Raw genomic sequence first — 18,697 nt, forward strand, 5'->3', positions numbered from 1 at the left:
CTGAGGCAAGTGATTTGCCTAAGGTCATAGATAGAATTTGAACCTGTGTCTTTCTGACACCATTCCCAGGACTCTAGCCACTATACTGTCGTAAACCTCAAAAAGAATGTCTTGTGCTTAGAGTATATGAAAATATTCCCTGTTTCAGAGCACTTGGTAAAAAAAAATGGTCTGTAGTGGTATATTGTCTAAAGCAGTTAACTAATTTTAATGATCAGTACATTTTTTAAATATGGATCAAAATCTTAGAGAATTGCAATTTCGTTCTTACAGATGTACTTCAGGCAGTTAAGTGGCACAGTGGATAGAATACTGAGCCTAGAATCAGGAAGACTCATCTTGATGAGTTCAAATCCAGCCTCAGACACTTACTAGTTGTGTGGCCTTGGGCAAGTCACTTCACCCTGTTTGCCTCAGTTTCCTCATCTGTAAAATGAGCTGGAGAAGGAAATGACGAACCACTATCTTTGCCAAGAAAACCCCAAATGGGGTCACAGAGAGTAGGACACAACTGAAAAACAACCCAACAACCAAAATACATACTTCATTCTTTGGGAGAGAATATAGAAAACTATCAGAAAATGAGAGATTTAAAAAATTTACTTATGGTTTTATAATAGGGACTAGGCCTGTGTTTTCATTGGTCTGGAGAACTCTGAGGTGAGGAAACCATTTCTACCAAGGTAGGTCAACACCAGCTCTGCAATGTACAGTCTTAGAACATTGATGAGGAACAGACCAGAGAATCGCTCAATCCATGATCCTGCCTCAATTTCATAATACATACTTTTAAAGGGCAGTTGAAAATGAGTACTTTGAAGGAGGCAGTGTAGTACAGTGAATAGAGAGCTGGCTTTGGAGTCAGGAAGATTGACTAGTTGGATGCCTTTGGTGCCCCTGGCCACTTTCTAAGTCAAGCTCCATGAACTTGTTTTTTAAACTATCTTAATAATTATATTTTAATCTAATTGGCTTCCTTTCTATTCCTATGTATTTTGCTTTGGACATTTAAAAACATTATTCTGAGAAATAACAGGCAAGGCTAGTTCTGCCTACTTAGGCTCCCTGCCAATCCATCCAGCGTCCGCAAAGGTCAAACACTTGTTATTCATTTGGAGCTAAGGCCTCAGGAGTTGAGAGGCCAGAGCAGGGATGGAGGAAAGTGGGCTAAGGGGCTTCTGTCTGTCAAGGGTGGCCTTAAAGCAAATGAAGGAGTCCTGGAGACAGGCCCTCAACACAATTGAAAGGTTCATAGGTCTCACTGCCAGAGGGGTCCATGACACAAAAACAGTAAAAAGCCCCTGGCTAAACCCAGAAGTTGTAGACAGGTGCCGAGCTCCATTAGTAGAGGGAAATTCCTCATGGAAATTTCCCTATACCAATGAAATTACAGGTTTGGACTTTAAAAAACAAGACAAAACAAAACCAAAAAACAATAAACTTTTGACATTTAATCTTCACTATCTTTTTTTTTTTGTTAAATGTTTTGATGCAATCCTGTGTGTGCAAAATCAATTAAAATAAAATTTTTTGTTTGTTCTTTTGAGCATCTGCTTTGTGTCCAGGTTCATGATGGTGTTAATGCTCCCCCCCACACCTTCTTGGGGATGTAAAGTGGAGAAGATATTCCTTGCCAGCCTCCTCTATCTACAGAGCAGATGTAGATATCCTCGGACTGCTTCTTGTCAGACTTTATGACTCTTTGGTTGGCTGGGCTAGAACTCTGTGGTTATACTGAAGGATAGCCTCTGCCCCTCAGGTCTCTTCTTCTTGCTAGTCACAAAGTCCAAGGATGCCAATGAAGCTGTTTGGTATAGGAGGGGTACCCCTCCCAGAACTAAACCTACCTAGGTGGCCATGAGCTCATGACTTGCAGCTCAGGGAGAAGGAATAGCATCCTCTGACCGCTGACTTTCTGGAACTCCTCAGGGCTGCAGGAAGAGTAAGGACAAAGGCAGGGAATATGCATTTATTTAAGCACCTACTATGTGCAGGACTTTGAAATGTTATCTCATTTGTTCCTTACAACAACCCTGGAGGTAGGTTCTTGTTACTATCTCCATTTTACTGCAAAGCAACTAAGGGAGGTTAAGTCATTGGCCAAGGTCACATAGCTACTAAGTGGCTAAGGACAGATTTGAACTCAGATCTTCCTGACCCCAGGCCTATTACTCTATCCAGTGTACCACCCTGCTGGCTAAGACCCCCAAAAGAGGCAGAGATTGTGCTTTTAGTATATCCACAGTCAAGGCCTGCCTCCATCACACATCTACAGCTAGATTCAACTACTTGCAGAACAAGAATAGAATCTTGAGAACCAGTTTGTGTTACAAGCTCTTAAAAGGCTAAGACTTAGCTGAATTTGTAATCCCAGACCCTCTGGGCTATCACCTGTGCGTGCAGATTCTTTGGCTAATATTGACAGTAATATAAAAGAATCCTTGTTCAGCCTTGTTGGAAAGCCCTTTAATTTGATAGGTTTTTATATTGTATAGGTGGCCCATGATGTCACTGATGTGGGTGCAGATTCCGACCTGTCCAGGACTTTTTATCCTGTCTTTTCTATCTACGAGTCCTTCTTAGGTGATTTATCCAATGTGCCAGAAGCCTTCCTGTGGGTCTTTTACTATTTCTTGATACCAGGTCCCATTAATGGATTTCCAAGGAGGCCCAAGTGTACTGAACCCTTTGAAGGTGGCCCTTTTCTGTTCCAGGCTCAGGAAATAGCTCAGCAAGGGCATGATTACAGACCTGGAATCAAGTAGATCTTTGTTTATCATGTGGCTGATTAAATTAAAAGCAAGTAGGCAAGCCATAGAGGAAGTGCTAGTTTTAAAAAAAGTACGATTTGTTTTTGAAGCTATAGTAATGTGTTTTTTTGCAACCTTAATCCTGCATTTGGTTTGGTTCAGCTAGCATTTTTATTGTTCATGTGTTTCAGTCCTGTCTGACTCTTTATTGACTCCATTTGGGGTTTTCTTGGCAAAGATACTGGAGTGGTTTGCCATTTCCTTCACCAGCTCTTTTTACAGATGAGGAAACTGAGGCAAATGGTTAAGTGACTTGCCCAGGGTCACACAGCTAGTAAGTGACTGAATTGAACTCAGAAAGATCAGTCTTGCTGACTCCAGGGCTGGTGCTCTATCCACTGTGCCACCAGCTGCCTGAATACATCCCTGTGTCCCTTAGCCCAGCTCTTTCAGCCACTTTGGGAAAACTGCTTCATTAGCCAACAGGTATTTGTCTCTCCTAGGCTGTGAGTCCTATTTAGGAACATGGTACCCTGCAGAAAAAAACGCCACCTGTTTCTCCGGGTCCTAGAATGTATTTCCCTATAGCTTCTTTCAGAAAGCCTTATCTGGTAGTTAACATCTATGTAACACTTACTATGTGCTAGGTACTGTGCTTGCTAAGTGCTATATAGATATTTTCATTTGATCCTCATAACAGTCCAATGATCCTAGGAGGAAGGTGCTTTTATTATACCATTTCATGGAGGAGCACACTGAGGCAAATAGAGGTTAAGTAACTCTCCAAGGTCATAGAGCTAAAAAGTGTCTGAGGCTAGATTTGAACTCAGCTCTTCCTGACTCCAGGCCCAGTGCTCTGTAAACTGCACCACCTGGCTGTCTGTCTGAAGGTCCCTGATTCTGATTTATTGTTCAGTCCCATCCTACTCTTCGTGACCCTATATGGGATTTTCTTGGCAAAGATACCAGAGTGGCTGGCCCTTTCCTTCGCCAGTGGATTAAGGCAAACAGAGATTAAGTGATTTGCCCAGGGTCATACATCCAGTAAGTGTTTAAGGTTAGATTTGAACTCAGGTCTTCCTAACTCCAGGCCTGGTGCTGTATCCATTGTGTCCCCCAGCTGCCCAAACATTTGTTAAGTTCCTATTTACATACATGACACTCTGCTAGGATCCAAGGATACAGAGGCAGATGAGCCACGGAGCCTGACTCTAAAGTAGCTGACAATTTAATGTGGGACAAGTCAAGTTCACAAGTAAACCCAATGCAAGATAAAGTGAGATAGGCACAAAATGAAGCTAGGCCAAATGCCTGAAGAAATTTAAAGGGGAGCAGATCATTTTTTTCAGGAGTCAGAGGAATGGGGATAGTGTCCAGAAAAGCTTCCTGGAAGCAGAGACCTCTGCATTGAGACTTGAAGGAAGGAAGGGACTTTAATGATGAAAATGCAAGAATCCCTTCAAGTCCTCAAATGACCCACCTTCTGCAAGAAGCTGACCAGCACTGGTAGAGGAGTGTCCCTCCTCTAGGATTTCCCTGTACTAATAAAATGACAGCTTCTATCCCTGCCCTTATTCCATGCCCCTGCCCACCCCACCCAATAATGAAACCCAGAAGTTCTGCTCTTAGATTAAGTTTGAGTAGGAGGAAAAAGATATAGCCTGAGTGGGAGGAGAAATACCTACAGTCACCTAGTGAGAAGCTCAATCATGGCAGGAAAAGAGGGAGAGAAGGAACCAACATTTATTAAATATATATTATGTGCCAGACACTATGCTCAATGTTTAACAAATATTCTCATTTTGTCCTCACAACCACCCTAGGGAATAAGTGCTATTATAATACCCCACTTACATTTGAGGCTGAAGAAAACAGAAGTTAAGTGACTTGTTTGGGGTCACAAACCTAGTTAATGTCTGAGGCTAGATTTGAACTCAGGTCTTTCTGATGCACTCTATCTATTGCATCATTGCCTCATGGAATAAGCTCTTGACCCCAGGGATGAAATCCTTCATTGGAGAATGATACATAAAATAATTCTTGGAGAAGAACCCTAGAAGACAGTTCCCAAAGAAATTTTTGTGAGACAGTTGTGTTCTGATGCAGACTGCTGGCCCCTCTTCTTTGGTGTGTTATTAATTTCCTGGTAGAACTTCAGGCAAATCCCTGCCTCCTGTTTCAATTTTTCCAATTTAAAAGAAATAGAGATATCAAAGAAAATCAAAGTGTTAGAATTCTAGCCTCTAAACATCTTTTAAATATTTAAAAATTGGCTTACAGGTCAGACATACGATTCTTTTGCAGCACAACACAATGGGCAATTTTCCATGTTGAGACAGCTGCTTAAATAACTCACTATCTTAATAAAAAGTTATACTGCAAGTCCACACAGCACTTGGGCAACTTGGATTATTTATGTAGCTAGTGCTTAGGATGGGTAGAAAGAAGTCAGAGATTTGCCAACAGCAAAATTCACCTTCCTCTTGTACTTTACCAAGTCAAAACTTTCAGAATCCACAGAAGTACAAGTGGATCACGTGACTATAAAGATCTTCTCCCAGTCCTACTTTTCTTATATATTTATGAGAGGAAAATAAAGTGGCAGTGTGCTGGATGTAGAGGCAGAGAAAAGAAACACGTAATTATTAAGTGCCTACTCTGTGCCAGATACTGTGCTAAATGCTTTACAATGATTATCTTATTTGGTTAATCACAACCACCCTGGGAGGGAGATGCTGTTATTATCTCTGTTTTACAACTGAGGAAATTGAGGCCGATTAAGCGACTTGCCCAAGGACATATAATTAGTAGGAATCTGAGGCCAGTTTTGAACTCAGTTCTACCTGATTCTAGGTTCAGCACTCCTCCCACTGTACCACCTCACTGTAGGGTTAGGTTCTAGCTCTGCCTCTCACTATCTGGGTGACCTTAGGCAAGTCACTGATTGTCGGTTTCTTCATTTGTTAAAATGAGAGAGTTGAACTTTATTATCTCTAAGGCCCTGCCAGCTCCAAATCTGTCATCATTTAATTTAAAGTAAGTTGAGATAGCAAACTATATTCATACTGTTGACCACCCCTCTGTTCCTTGTACACTTTCTTCTCTCTGGGTTTTTATGATATTATTATCTCCTGGTCTAGCTACTCTTTTCTCATTCCCCTTTGCTGGTTGATCATATCATACTTCCTAACTGTGTTTCCTCGTGCTCTCTCTTGGGCCCTCTTCTCTCTACATTTTTTCTCTCAGTGCTCTCGTCAGCTTCCAAGGGGTCAGTGATCATCTCCATGCAGATGACGACTCCCAAATCTCAGATCTCTACATCCAGCCCTGTCCTTTCTTCTGAACTCCATTTCCATATCACTACTTGCCTCTCTGTGTCCTAGAGACAGCTCAAACTCAACATATCCAAAAAAAAATCATTCTCTTTTCCCCAAAACATACCCTTCTTTTGAACTTTGCTATTTCTATTTGAACTCTCCTATTTCCCTATTTCTATTTTTTTCCTCAACGAGGAAGCTAAAGCCCCCAAATGGGAGGTGATTTACTCAGTGCCATGGAAGTAGTAAATCTCAGCAGAACTGGGATTACAATCTAGATCTTTCGTTGAAAGTTCCCTATCCCTTTTGGAATGCAAGGTTCACAACCTCTGCATCATCCTTGCTTCCTGACTCTCTCTCACTCCACATTTCTATTCAATTGTCAAAAATGGTCATTTCTACCTCCACATCATTGGTTGATTTTTTTCTTACATGACCACCACCTGAATTCAGGACTTCAACGTGTGATGATTAAAAATTTTTGAGAGCCATAGTTTCTGGGCAGTTTAATGATTTTATTAGTAAGGCCAGCACATTTATTAGTAAAAGGATGGTCATTTGACTGTCTCTCTTAGACCAAAGACCCCTCGTGGCAGTGGGCTCACAGTTTATAGGCCCTTCGAAGGGTAGGTGTTCCTGAGGGGTGGCAATCAACTCTGACTGGTTAACACAGTGGGAGGTTGGCTATATTGGGTCTTGGAGTATGTGACTTAGTTCACCCAAATCTTGGTCAAAGAGACATCAATTTCACCTATCTGACAGAAGGGAGGATCCACATTTTCTCAGATGTGTCTGAGCAAACACGGTGAGCAGGAATATATCCATTAGCCTAAAATTAGAATTTCTTTTACTGTCTGATTAGATCTTGGTCTGGGTAAATCTCTAAAAGAGATTTCCCACAGTGGTTGGTTTCTGGATAAGGAAGTAGAAAAGGGGAAAAACCTTAGTCTTGATTCAAAAATTAGTTATTAAATACAAGAGAGAAATATTCGTTCCTCGCAAGCATCTCTGTAGTTTCCTGGTTGGTCTCCTTGCCCCAAGTCTCTTCCTCCTCCAATCCAAACCCCACACTGCTGCCGAAAGTAATTTTCCTAAACCACAGATATGACCATGTCGCTCCTCTATTCAGTAAACTCTAGTAGTTCTTTTTGCCTTTAAGTTGAAATGGAAATTCCTCTGGCTTTGAAAGCCCTTCACAATTTGGCTCCAGCCTACTTGTTTAGCCTACTTTAAAACCTTTCACAACCTGATTCCTTTATTATACCTTATTCCCCTCCCAGCCAAATTAGCTTTCCTCCTCTCCCTCACACATGACACTATCTCGGTTCTCTGGGTCTTTGCACTGGCTGCTTGCCATGCCTGGGATGTACACTCTCCTTACCTCTGCCTCAGACAATCTCTTGTTTCCTTCACAGCTCAACTCAAATACTGCCTTCTACAGAAGTCTTTCCTGAGGCCCTTCCCAACTTCGTTTCCTCTCTTCTTAAATTACCTTGTATATATTTTGCTTATATTTTGTATATTCTGTTATAAATTCATGCTATCTCTGTCACTCTTGTTTGTCCTTATGTCCCCAATTCCTAGCATAATACTTGGCATTTAATAGGTGTTTAATAAATGTCTCTTGATCCATATGGGTAAGGGCTCTGTGTCATCAGAACTTTGTATCTTCCCCAGGACCTAGCTCACATTAGGTATTTAATAGTAATTTAAAATGAATGTTTGTTGAATTGAGTGGAAAAGATGCCATTGCTATGATTATGATAAAAATCACATTTAAACCCCTCCCACCACCATGCCTTCACTCTTGGCCAGTAGGGTGCTTTAAAAGAAGCATGCCTATGACTGCACATGTATAATCTATATCAAATTGATTGTCTTCTCAAAGGAAGGGAAGGAGAGAGGCAGGGAATTTGGAACTCAAAAATTTAAAAAACGAATGTTAAAAAAATTTGTTTACATGAAATTGAGAAAAAAATCAAAATAAACAACATGTGTACTAAAAAAAAAGGAAGAAATGAGATCTGTTTTGCCCTAATGTTAGCTAATTAGGCCCACAAGGGATCTCTTACTAAAAGATTTCTTATTGACCTCTCCAGAGCTCAAGCCTAATCAGTCTGAACCAGTACAAAGCCATTGATGGCAATGTGATATAAGACTGACATAGCCAGAGGGAAAAAAGGAAGAGACAGTGGTGTGACTTTCTGATTGTTTTCTAAGAAGTCTTTAGATATTGTTGTTTTCTGTTTAGGAGTAATAAAAATTTGTTTTCTTCATATTAGACTTAAGGAGTAATTTTGAAAATTTTTAACTTCTTTCCATTCCAGAGTCAGGAAAAGAGTGATTGGCTGGGAAAACTTATTAACACCTTTATGTTAACTTTTTTTCGGGGGGGAGGGGTTGGGGATAGGGGAAGGAGAAAGATTATGTCCTTATGTGTCTTTCATTTTGTGAGTTGGGGGGGGTCATCCTTACATCAGAATGGGTCAGGATTTTCCCCTCATGTTTATCTTTTGTAGTTCCCAAGTTTCCACAAAGTAATAATGAGGCTCAGTAGCAGAGTGGACTAGACTAGAGCAGAGCAGAATCATCCAGACAGGATGCAACTTGCCCAGAGTAACAGCAATTTAACAGTAGAGCTTTGACAATAAACCCTGGAAACAAGAGTCTTCCATTTTCTCCCAGGATTCTATTAACCATTAGAATAAGGCTAAGGAGTGTCAGCCATTCAGTGCATGTTACAAGGGGGATCAGCGGAAGGAACTGAGGCTATTAAGTCTGAAGAAGAGAAGACTTGGGGGACACATGATTGCTAATCTTTTGGTATTTATAGGTTTAAGTAGGACGAATAGGGGAAGAGGGATTTGCCTTAAGATCTCTGAGTGAAAATTAAAGGGAAGATGATTTTAACTCAAGTTGAAGAGAAATTAAGTTCTCCCAGTGTGCTTCTGGTCATAGTGAATTACCCTTCACTGGATGTATCTAAACAGAGATTGAATAAATCATCTTCCGGGGGATATAAAGAGAATTCCTGGGGCAGCTAGGTGGCGCAGTGAGTAGAGCATGGGCCCTGGGGTCAGGAGGACTTGAGTTCAAATCCAGCCTCAGACACTTGACACATGTACTAGCTGTGTGACCTTGGGCAAGTCACTTAACCCCAATTGCCCTGCTTTCCCCCCTCCAAAAAAACAAAAATAAAACAAAAGAGAATTCCTGCCTTAGGTAGGTGATTGGACTAGATGACCACCAAGGGCCTTTCCAACTCTTAGATTCTATAATTCTCTAAAATCTATTTTTCTTACTGTCTGTAAGGAGCTCTCTGGACCAGAAGTCCTCAGGGATCTTTTAGTTGGGTAGTCCCTCTAAGTCTTTCGTAGCCCATAGGAATTAAGGATGTCTCTGAGATATAGAGACTTGTGGCTTATCAAAAGAGAACTCCAAAGTATGTTACCATGGAGAGTTCCAATACCAGGGAGTATTTTAATTTTCCAACTGATGATTGAAAAAGATAGAACATGAGGCAGCATATTTTTGCCAGGAAGTTAGAACAGAAATGTATGAAAGAAGTAAAAATTTACCCACAAGGAAAACATCTGTTTCAAGTTTAAAATATTTATGCAAGTGTTAATATTTGACAGAAAGCACAAAAACAATTTCTTTTATACAGAGTAATTATGGAGTGGCTTCTGAGCCCCAGAGAAACAGCTCTTTTATCATAATCAAAAATGTGTCTCTATTGAACCAGATTTCCCTATTCAAATAAATGGTCTTTGAAGTTCCCTTTGTTTTTTTCCTTTGTCTTTCTGTCTTTGTCCATTAGTATGGTCTTCAGCAGAGAAGCTGTCCGGAGGCTTTTGGCTAGTAAGTGTCGATGTTACAGCAATGATGCCCCAGATGACATGGTGCTTGGCATGTGTTTTAGTGGTCTGGGAATCCCGGTGACGCACAGCCCTCTCTTTCATCAGGTGAGAGAATTATTTGCCGTGCCGCTTAAAAAAAAAACAAACAATTTCTTCTCCTTGGAGAAGTCTTTTTCTCTTCCCTCACCATCATTTCTTTGAGTAATTTTGAGAATTATGAAGAGAATTGAGAATTATGCACAAAGTTCCAGATGGGCATCTTATGGAGGCCCCTTTGACAGGGGCAGGAGTGGGGAGAACTATTATGTCATATACATTACAAAGGTTGGGATTAAAAACATGTAGGAAAATAAATGGCACATGACAAATATCTGTCTCACATAAGGGAGCAGAGAAAACCTGCCCCTTCTCATATTGTTGATGTTTTTAACCAAAAAAGAAATATTCATTATTTGCTCATGGCCAGTGCGGAGGGGGAAGGGAGGATATCTTGGGCAAACCTAATAGCATCCCTCTGGCTTGTGTTTAATTCTTTTTCATAATTCATTTTTTGTTCTGAACTTAACAAATACTAAATAAAATGATTATTTCCGTACACATGGTAGAACAGAAAAAGAGGATTGTACATGAAACTGCAGATCTCTGTTAATGTACAGCTTGTTTTTCTTTTAAAGCATGTAATAAATTCAACTTGCAGCTTTCAAAGCTGTTGAAATTAGTTCTGCCTGCATGTATAACTTTGCCTCCTTTTCCAATGTTATCACTATCAGGTTTGCAGCCTTTTTGTTGGGTTTTCATCCTTTTTACTCTTATTCCTCCTAGTCTGTTAAACTTCGATGTTGTGTCCCATGTGAAGATGCTTCCTGGGGGGAGGAAAAAATGAGAAGCGGTAGCAATTTCCGCAAGACATCGGTGGTGTATTTGTATCATCGTTATAATCTTTGGAGAAATATGTTCTTTCTGCACTATTTTTAGTAGTCCCTTGAGAAGCAGGTCTATGAATGTGTTTATATTCCCAAAATGAAATCTCTGTGCTATACTTGGATTAATAACAACAGTGCCTTTAACACCTACAGTATGCTTTTCTTAGAGAAACTCAGAGCTGCTCAGGACTTGAAAAATGTAAATGTATGTCTACTTTAGATGCCATAACAAGCATTGAAATGGCATTTAAACCCTGGTTTTAGATCCAACAGAATTCATATTTTATGTCACCACCAAGCAGCAATTGCTACCCCTCGTGATATAAAAATTCAACCATGACAGGTATAGCAGCAAAGAAGAGAATGCTAGCGAGGCAGAGAAAGCGTTTGCATCATTGGATGAGGCAGACTCCCTTTAACATCCCTAAGTGCTGTGTGGAAGGATAAAAATAGCTCTTTAATGATCAGCTTAAAAAACCCTTCTTGACAAAAGGGCATTTTTCTTGTTCTTTCAAAACCCTGTCTGATCTTACCCCTCCTAAACCTTAGACATACAAGGTTATAAAGACCTAGAAGGAGCAGATGAGGTTCTTTATTCTTTGGCTCTCAAGTGAAAAATGAAAAAATTATTAAAACTCTTGGAGGAGAAGAGATATAATCCATCACTATATTAACATGACAGTTCTTAGATGTGGGCAGCAGCCCTGGCTATCTAGGGAAAAACTTGGCCTATAAAAGAAGAAAAAGAGAAAGAGAGATATTAGAATAGAATACTGTGAGTCTGTTCACACAGGAAAAGGCAGACAGGGACCATATATCCTGCTCTCCTATTCTTTCCAGCAAAAGAAAGAAAATAATCTATTCTTTGGGCATAAATTCTAGGGAAGAAATTTTAAAGGAGTTCATTTTTTACTTTCCCCTGCTTAAAAACTCCTGATTTGTGTTCCATAGGCAATGTATTTTAAGCTTTTTCCAAGGCTGAAAAATAAGCAGAGTCTAGAATTCCTAGCAAGTTCTGTTTTATCTTGTAATGTATAAAGTATCTCCTAGAGAGCTTTACATAAATTTGAAAACTGATTTTTTTTAAATTTGCAAAGTAAGTCTGGCATAATGGAAAAAAGCCCCAACAATACTGAGCTGGGAATCAAGAGACTTGGGTTCTCATTCTAAGCTCTGGCCCTCATTCACAAAGTGACCTAAGAGCAAATTATTTCACTCCTCTGTAACTCAGTTTCCTCATGTGTAAAATGAGGGAGTTGACTTAGATGTCTTCTAAAGGCCATCCCAGCGACAGGAGTCTGTGCTCTGAGACAGAGAGATGAACATCAGTGGTTACACATTGACTTACTGACCAAGTTAGCATTAACACTCAGCCTCAGACTCCTCTACTTGCTTTCTCCTCTAAAAACCATCTATTTCAGTGAATGGGTTATAATGGAATCCTAATTCTAGAAACGGGCCTCAGGATAAGTCTAATCCATCTCTACATCCAAACAGAATTCTTTAAAGAAATAGAGTTTGCAAAATAAGGACTTTGATGTAGGTACATTGTGATACATTGATAATAGTAATTAATAATAATAATCGTAACTAGCATTTCTAAGATGTCTCACATCTGTTATTGCATTTGAGCCTTATAATAATCCTGTGAAGTAGGTACTATTATTATCCCCGTTTTACAGATAGGAAACTGAGACTTGAATATGGCGAAGTGACTTGCCCACGGTTGCACAGCTAGTAAGTATCTGGCAGGATTTGAAATCAAGTAGTGAAAAGAACCCTCGATTTGTAGTCGGAGAACCTCCATTGGAATCCTATATGGGTGGTCTTGGGCAAGTCACTTCGTCCCTGTGGGTCTTGGTTTCCTCATATGCAAAATGGAGATGGCATACCATTCCAAGTCATATGATATTTCTAGATGACCGCTAATACCTCACACTTCTATGGTGTTTTAAGATTTATGGAGCACAGCTTTGTGAGAGAAGGCAGCATAAGTAACAGGTGAGGAGACTGAAGTTGGCAATGGTTGTGACTTGCCCCGGATCTCACAGTCCCATCTGTCTTGAAATTCTCTGATTCTGGGCCTAAGGGAGAACAGAAGAGCATCTTCCCCTCCCTAGTTTAATGTGTCCCAACTCTTAGAACAGGAGTTCTTAATATGGAGTCCATGAACTTAAAAAATATATGTATATGTGTTTTCATAAGTATATTTCAATATTGTTGGCTTCCATTGTAATCCTATGTATTTTATTTTATGCATTTTAAAAGCATGATTCTGAGAAGGGATCCATGGGCTTCACCAGACTTGCCCAAGGGGCCCGTGACACAAAATAAGATTAAGAAACCCTACCTTAAAACAACAAAGTTCATATTTCAACCCAACCTGTACTCCCCCTACTATACTTTAGGCATGGTTTCCTTTGTTTATATTTAGTGGGGTTGGAGAACAGTTAGTCAGTATTCTCCATCCATCTGTTCGGTGTGTCCAGTTTTCTCATCCTCTAATGGTAACCTGTGAGGGAGGGTCTCTCCTGGCATTATACATTTATTCCTTTACAGGACTCCTGGGTATTAACATACACCTCTCTGAATGGATTTCACTTTCCATAAGCTCCATCTTGTTCTTTCCTAGTACCTCATTTATTGAAAACGATTAGCACATGTTAGTGCTTAATAAGCTAGTCTCCCAACATGACTTCCTGAGATGAAATTGGACCCTTTTGTAATCTGCATTACCAGAAAGAAATTGTGAGTGTCTGTTATTTCCTGTTAGCTGTGTTAGTAATACAAACAGCTCATTCTTAGCCATGCACAATGAGTGAGGATCTGCCTCTCTTGCTCTCAATTCTCCTTTCTGGGGCCATTGTGAAATCAGTTGAGGAGTGAATTGGGAAGGAAAGCAAAAAAAAAAAAAGTTCAACAATATGTCTCCCCTGACTTTTCCCTTCCTTCCTGACAGTTAAGCCTCAGAGAGTCTGACAAACATCAAATGATTATAATTGCCCTTAACTATTATTATTCAAAAAGTTGAAAACCAATTAGAATAGATGGTAGCATATGTGTGCATATATGTATGTGTATATATGGATATATTTTCTCATTCATCCTTCTCCAGTACAGCTCCCATCTAGTTACTAACTACCTCAAGGATTAGAACTTTTAAAACCGATGGTGCCTAGCTATTCATGATTTTTAACCTTTCCTCACTGATGTCAGTGTTTGAGCCCTGGCTCAAGGAAATTTTTCTACTTTGCCACTGGTGAAGGGGCTTCAGCATAACCTGAAGTTCTCTTGGTGATATTTATGGATGAATGAATGATAAAAAATCATTTTATTAAGGGCTTACTTATTGTGTGCAAAACACGGTACTCTTGGGAATACAAATAGAAAAAAACAAGATAATGCCCAGCTAGTAGTGTGAAGTATCTGTAGTTTTCAGCATCACAAACCCCTCATTTTACAGATCTTTTAAAAATGAATGAGTGAAGTAATGAAGGCAAAAAACATTCATTAACCATTTTCTATGTGCAAAGCACGGAAAAGTAGGACAATTCTTGTTTTGAAAGAGTTCGCATTCTAATAGGAGAGACAACACATATGCAGGATCTCAGCTACAAGTCAGTTTGGAAGGTCTTATGGTCCTTGGGGTACAGCAGTAAAACAGATGGCAATGCTTCTTCATTAACATCATTGCCAATGACAAAATCACGTCAGTGTTTTATGTTGAATCATTTGACAATGACAGGGACTTTAAAAGAGAAAACCATATGCTTTGGATATAAGAGAAAAAGATGGATGAGGTATTTTTCCCAGGACCATTTCTTAGGATTATGATTCAGTTACAACCTATTCACTTAATGAGATTAAGCATTTTTTTTAAGTGTTAACATCTCATTTGATTTTTGCAATAGCCCAATAAAGTGGATATTATTATCATTATCCCTATTTTGCAGTTGAGGAAACCGAGTCAGACAGAGGTTAAGTGTGGTGTCACACCATTAGTAAGTGTCTGAGGCCAGATTTGAACTTAGGTCTTCTTAACTCCTGGCCCAGGTCTCTGTGCACTATGGTGTCCCCTAGCTGCCTGTAAATAAGTGGCATATGGGTAAGAACTATGATATCATTCTCTTCATATCAGAAGCTGTGCTTTTTAACACTGGGTCTCTTGCTAATTCATTATGCAATAGTTCATCTCACTGTGTCTTATCATGCATAGCCAGTCTGGAAGGCAAGAATTCCCATTAGAATGAAAGGTCCTTGAGTATAGGGATTGTTTTTCTTTCCTCTTTATATTTATAGCAACAGTTTTTGCAAGGCTGAATGGCACAGAGTAGCACTTAATTAATGCTCGACTTGGGGTCAGGAAGGCTTGAGTACAAACCCTACTTCAGACATTTACCAACTGCGTGATGTTGAACAAATCACATGACTTCTCTCAGTCTCTTTTTCTTCATCTGTAAAATGGGCACCTACCTCACAGAGTTGTGAGCATCAAGTGAGACAACACACATAAAATGGTTTTTGAAGCTTAAAGAGCTATATCAATTCTGGCCATTATTATTACATAAATGCTCATTGATTGATTCTTGAAACCCTAGTGTTTGAAGGGATGGCTATAGAGGTTGTTGTCCACATATGCTGTATATTTGTGGCAAAAGGAAATAGGGATTGGTGTTGAGAAGGAAAAATGGGGACTCTACATGGTAACCACTGTCCATTTTCTCCATCATAAACCTGACTGTAGCTTCCAATTATGAATTTCCTACCCTTGAGGGACAGGCACTTACTGGAGAAAGAATGTCGAATGACCCTTGCCTTCTCGAACCCCTTGGTTTTCTAGTCTATACCCAAATGTGCAGGGGGGATTGGGAGGCCATCAACAATCTTTGCAGAAGGGTTTGGTGGACATCCGCTGTGCCACTAATTCACAGTCCACATGAACTTGTGAAATCTGAATTTTAGCCGTTGTAGATTTTGCTAGAACAAAGGGATGGAGGATGTAAAACTCTGGACATCGTAAAAAGAAACTGAAACCAGCTGCTACTTTTTTTCCAGCCTGGACAATACAAGTATTTTTCCTCCCATAACCATGTGAATTCTTAAAATCTCACTTAAATTGTTAATTTATTTTCTGCAGTCCTCTGGGGAGAGGTTTGGGGGGGGGGGTCACAGTATTCTTTTTCTTAGCCAAACTAGATGATACAGATATATAGATACCTACATCGATATTGTATAACTATACTGATATTATATATCTATATTAATAGTGTAGCTGTCCCTATCTCTCTATATACATATTTACAGGCCAGGGTAGGAAAAAGAAGATGAGAAAGAATTTTCATAGGCAGAAGTAAAGGGTAGAGGAAAGGTGGTACCAAAGATTGCGGTCTGATTTTGGACACATACAACTACTATTAGAGTAGTTGATAAAGCATTCTTTATTATATAATTATTATATATTATGTAAGATTATAAAACATTCTTCCTGCAAATATGACTATGGAACCATAAACCTCCATAGGGGAAGGAAGTAATTGTCTCTTTTGCTTCCAGGCTCGGCCAGTGGATTACCCGGAGGACTACCTTTCTCACCAAGTTCCCATATCATTTCACAAACACTGGAACATCGATCCAATAAAGGTGTACTTCACCTGGCTGGCACCCAATGGGAAAGATGCCACCGGCGGCAGGAAGCAGGCACATTTTAAAGAAGAGTTATAAGCATCTCGTGTTGTGGAGGAAGATGCTCACGGAGGCTCTGGGCATTCTTGTGCTGGGTTGTGCTTACAAAGTGTGCCATGTGGCATAGGAGACTTCTAGTCTTAGGAGTGAAACTGTATATTCTATTTCTTCATTTGGGGGGCTGGGGTGGGGGGGGAAGGGGAGGGATGAGAGGAAGGGGAAGGGTTCAACTTTGACTTTGCTTTTTCCTTTGTGAAGATGCGACAGGGGGTCTTAGAATACCACCCCTTTGATTTTGAATCATGAGATTATTATATTACATCATATTTAACAGGTATTTTAAAGCCATGATGAGGTATTTTCAACAATTCATCCTAGGGAAAATAGAGCGTCACCCTTGGACCCCGCTGCTGTTCCCTTGTACTGCAACACAGCTTGCAACAAGGCGACTCCTTGCTTAAAATAATGTGCAAAGAAGAATGAAGTGTTTTGGCATAAATGTTGATGGGAACCTATTCCAATTTTAACTTCTGGTTTTTGAATATACTGATGATGAGAAGTACTCCCTGGGAAAGGAGTAGGAATGATATTGTTGATTATGAATGCTCATAAAATACTGGCTTATGGAAACCTCTCTGGAAGTGCATCTGTGACTTTGCTGATTTGAGAATTCCCTCCCATGGTGCAGATTGTTGCTGCCCCTCCCATGGGACTCTTGCCTGTGTTCCCCCAAAAGTTTGCCACAGGGGCTTCGTTCAGTGTCCCCGAGTACTTCCTTGCTTTCTCCAGACATCATGAGCGTCCCTGTGGAGAACCCTGGCTGTCTGCCCATCCCTTGTTTTTGCTGGACCCTCTTTATTTTTTACTTTTTACTTGTAAATTTTTTGTTCTATACCTGGGTGGACAAGATTTTTAATAACTTTTTAGACTATAAGAATTAGTCTAGAGCTCGCTGCTCCCTGAAGCCCTGTCTTTATAGCCCACATATAATAGAATGGACTTGTTACCAAATGATAGTGACCATCTATACCTGAAAATAAGAGTGGAGTATTTGCCTGAGTTGATGAGCTGTAATATAGATCCCAGGAAGTGAACTAAATTGGAATGTTCTGAACCTGCTATTTCACAGTAATTTTTTTTTTGTTTCACTTAATGTTATTCTGTAGCTCTGCCTTGACTCATTGTAGAACACCATACCTTAACACAGGCGGATGGTGAAAGCATTGAGTGGTTTTCCTGGAGTCTTAAGGAATGTATTTTGAACATGATGTTTTGAAGCTACTTTCATTTTTAAACCTTATCCAAATGATACCTTAGTAATGTAACACATCCATGTAAAGAGTATTATATATTTTAAATCATTTTAGTTTTTTCTATGTATAATTCAGTTTTGTAAAGATATTTGTATAAAATCTGACTTTAGTATTCTAAACTAATTTTTGTAAAGTAAAGTATTTTTCTTTTCTTTTTGTAAAAAAATAAATAAAAAAAGACAAATGGACATGCTGTTCTCTAACTTTACTGGCTATACTTTTGTAACCAAATGTAAGGGTTTAAAGTCATATTGTTGAAATAATGTTTTTTAAAGTTTTCCATAGTTTTCCTGTAGTTCAGCATTTCCAAATGAATCCAGATTCCAAATTGGGGAACACTGAGGTTGATTAATGACTGAGAGCTTTGTGCCCATTTTTGAGACTGTAACTTTGAAGCACAGGTTCTTCATCTCTTTGTGTGTGCCAAGGACCCCCCTTGGGCAGTCCTTTTCTCAGAATCATGTTTTTAAATGCCTGAAATAAAATCTAAAAGATTACAGAGGCAGCCAGTTGTGTTGAATTAAAATTAGCAAAATATTTTTTAAAAAACAAATTCATGGACTCTAGCTTAAGAGATGTCAACAGAGTATGACTCTTGAGGTCATCATGCTTTAGAGAAGTATGAATTCTACCAGGCTACTATTATCACCATCATCACTGATATGAACAATAGATGCTCTTTAATCCATTTCCCATGGGCTAGACAGGGTGGGGACCCTGGGCCCTTGAGGCCACATGTGACCTTCTAGGTCCTCAAGTGCAGCCCTTTGACTGAATCCACTTGCCTAAAGGCTTAGGGTTCTCCACCCCTGGAGGTGGTCCCCCAGGGCCTGGCTGGTGAGAGCTAAGTTA

At 39.7% G+C, this 18,697-nt stretch overlaps 1 protein-coding gene across 1 annotated transcript in view; it reads left to right on the top strand.

The window, feature by feature from the left end:
- B3GLCT (beta 3-glucosyltransferase) overlaps positions 1–18,050 on the top strand; it is a 124,697-nt gene extending 106,647 nt beyond the window's left edge. The window contains exons 14-15 of the mRNA XM_036742638.1: positions 9,888–10,032; positions 16,404–18,050. Coding sequence (XP_036598533.1) covers positions 9,888–10,032; positions 16,404–16,571 — 313 coding nt within the window. The 3' untranslated portion in view covers positions 16,572–18,050. The remainder of the gene's footprint in view (positions 1–9,887; positions 10,033–16,403) is intronic.
- Positions 18,051–18,697: the final 647 nt, after the last annotated feature.

This window comes from Trichosurus vulpecula, chromosome 2, assembly GCF_011100635.1.
Source record: "Trichosurus vulpecula isolate mTriVul1 chromosome 2, mTriVul1.pri, whole genome shotgun sequence".
In the NCBI taxonomy this organism is placed as follows: domain Eukaryota; kingdom Metazoa; phylum Chordata; class Mammalia; order Diprotodontia; family Phalangeridae; genus Trichosurus; species Trichosurus vulpecula.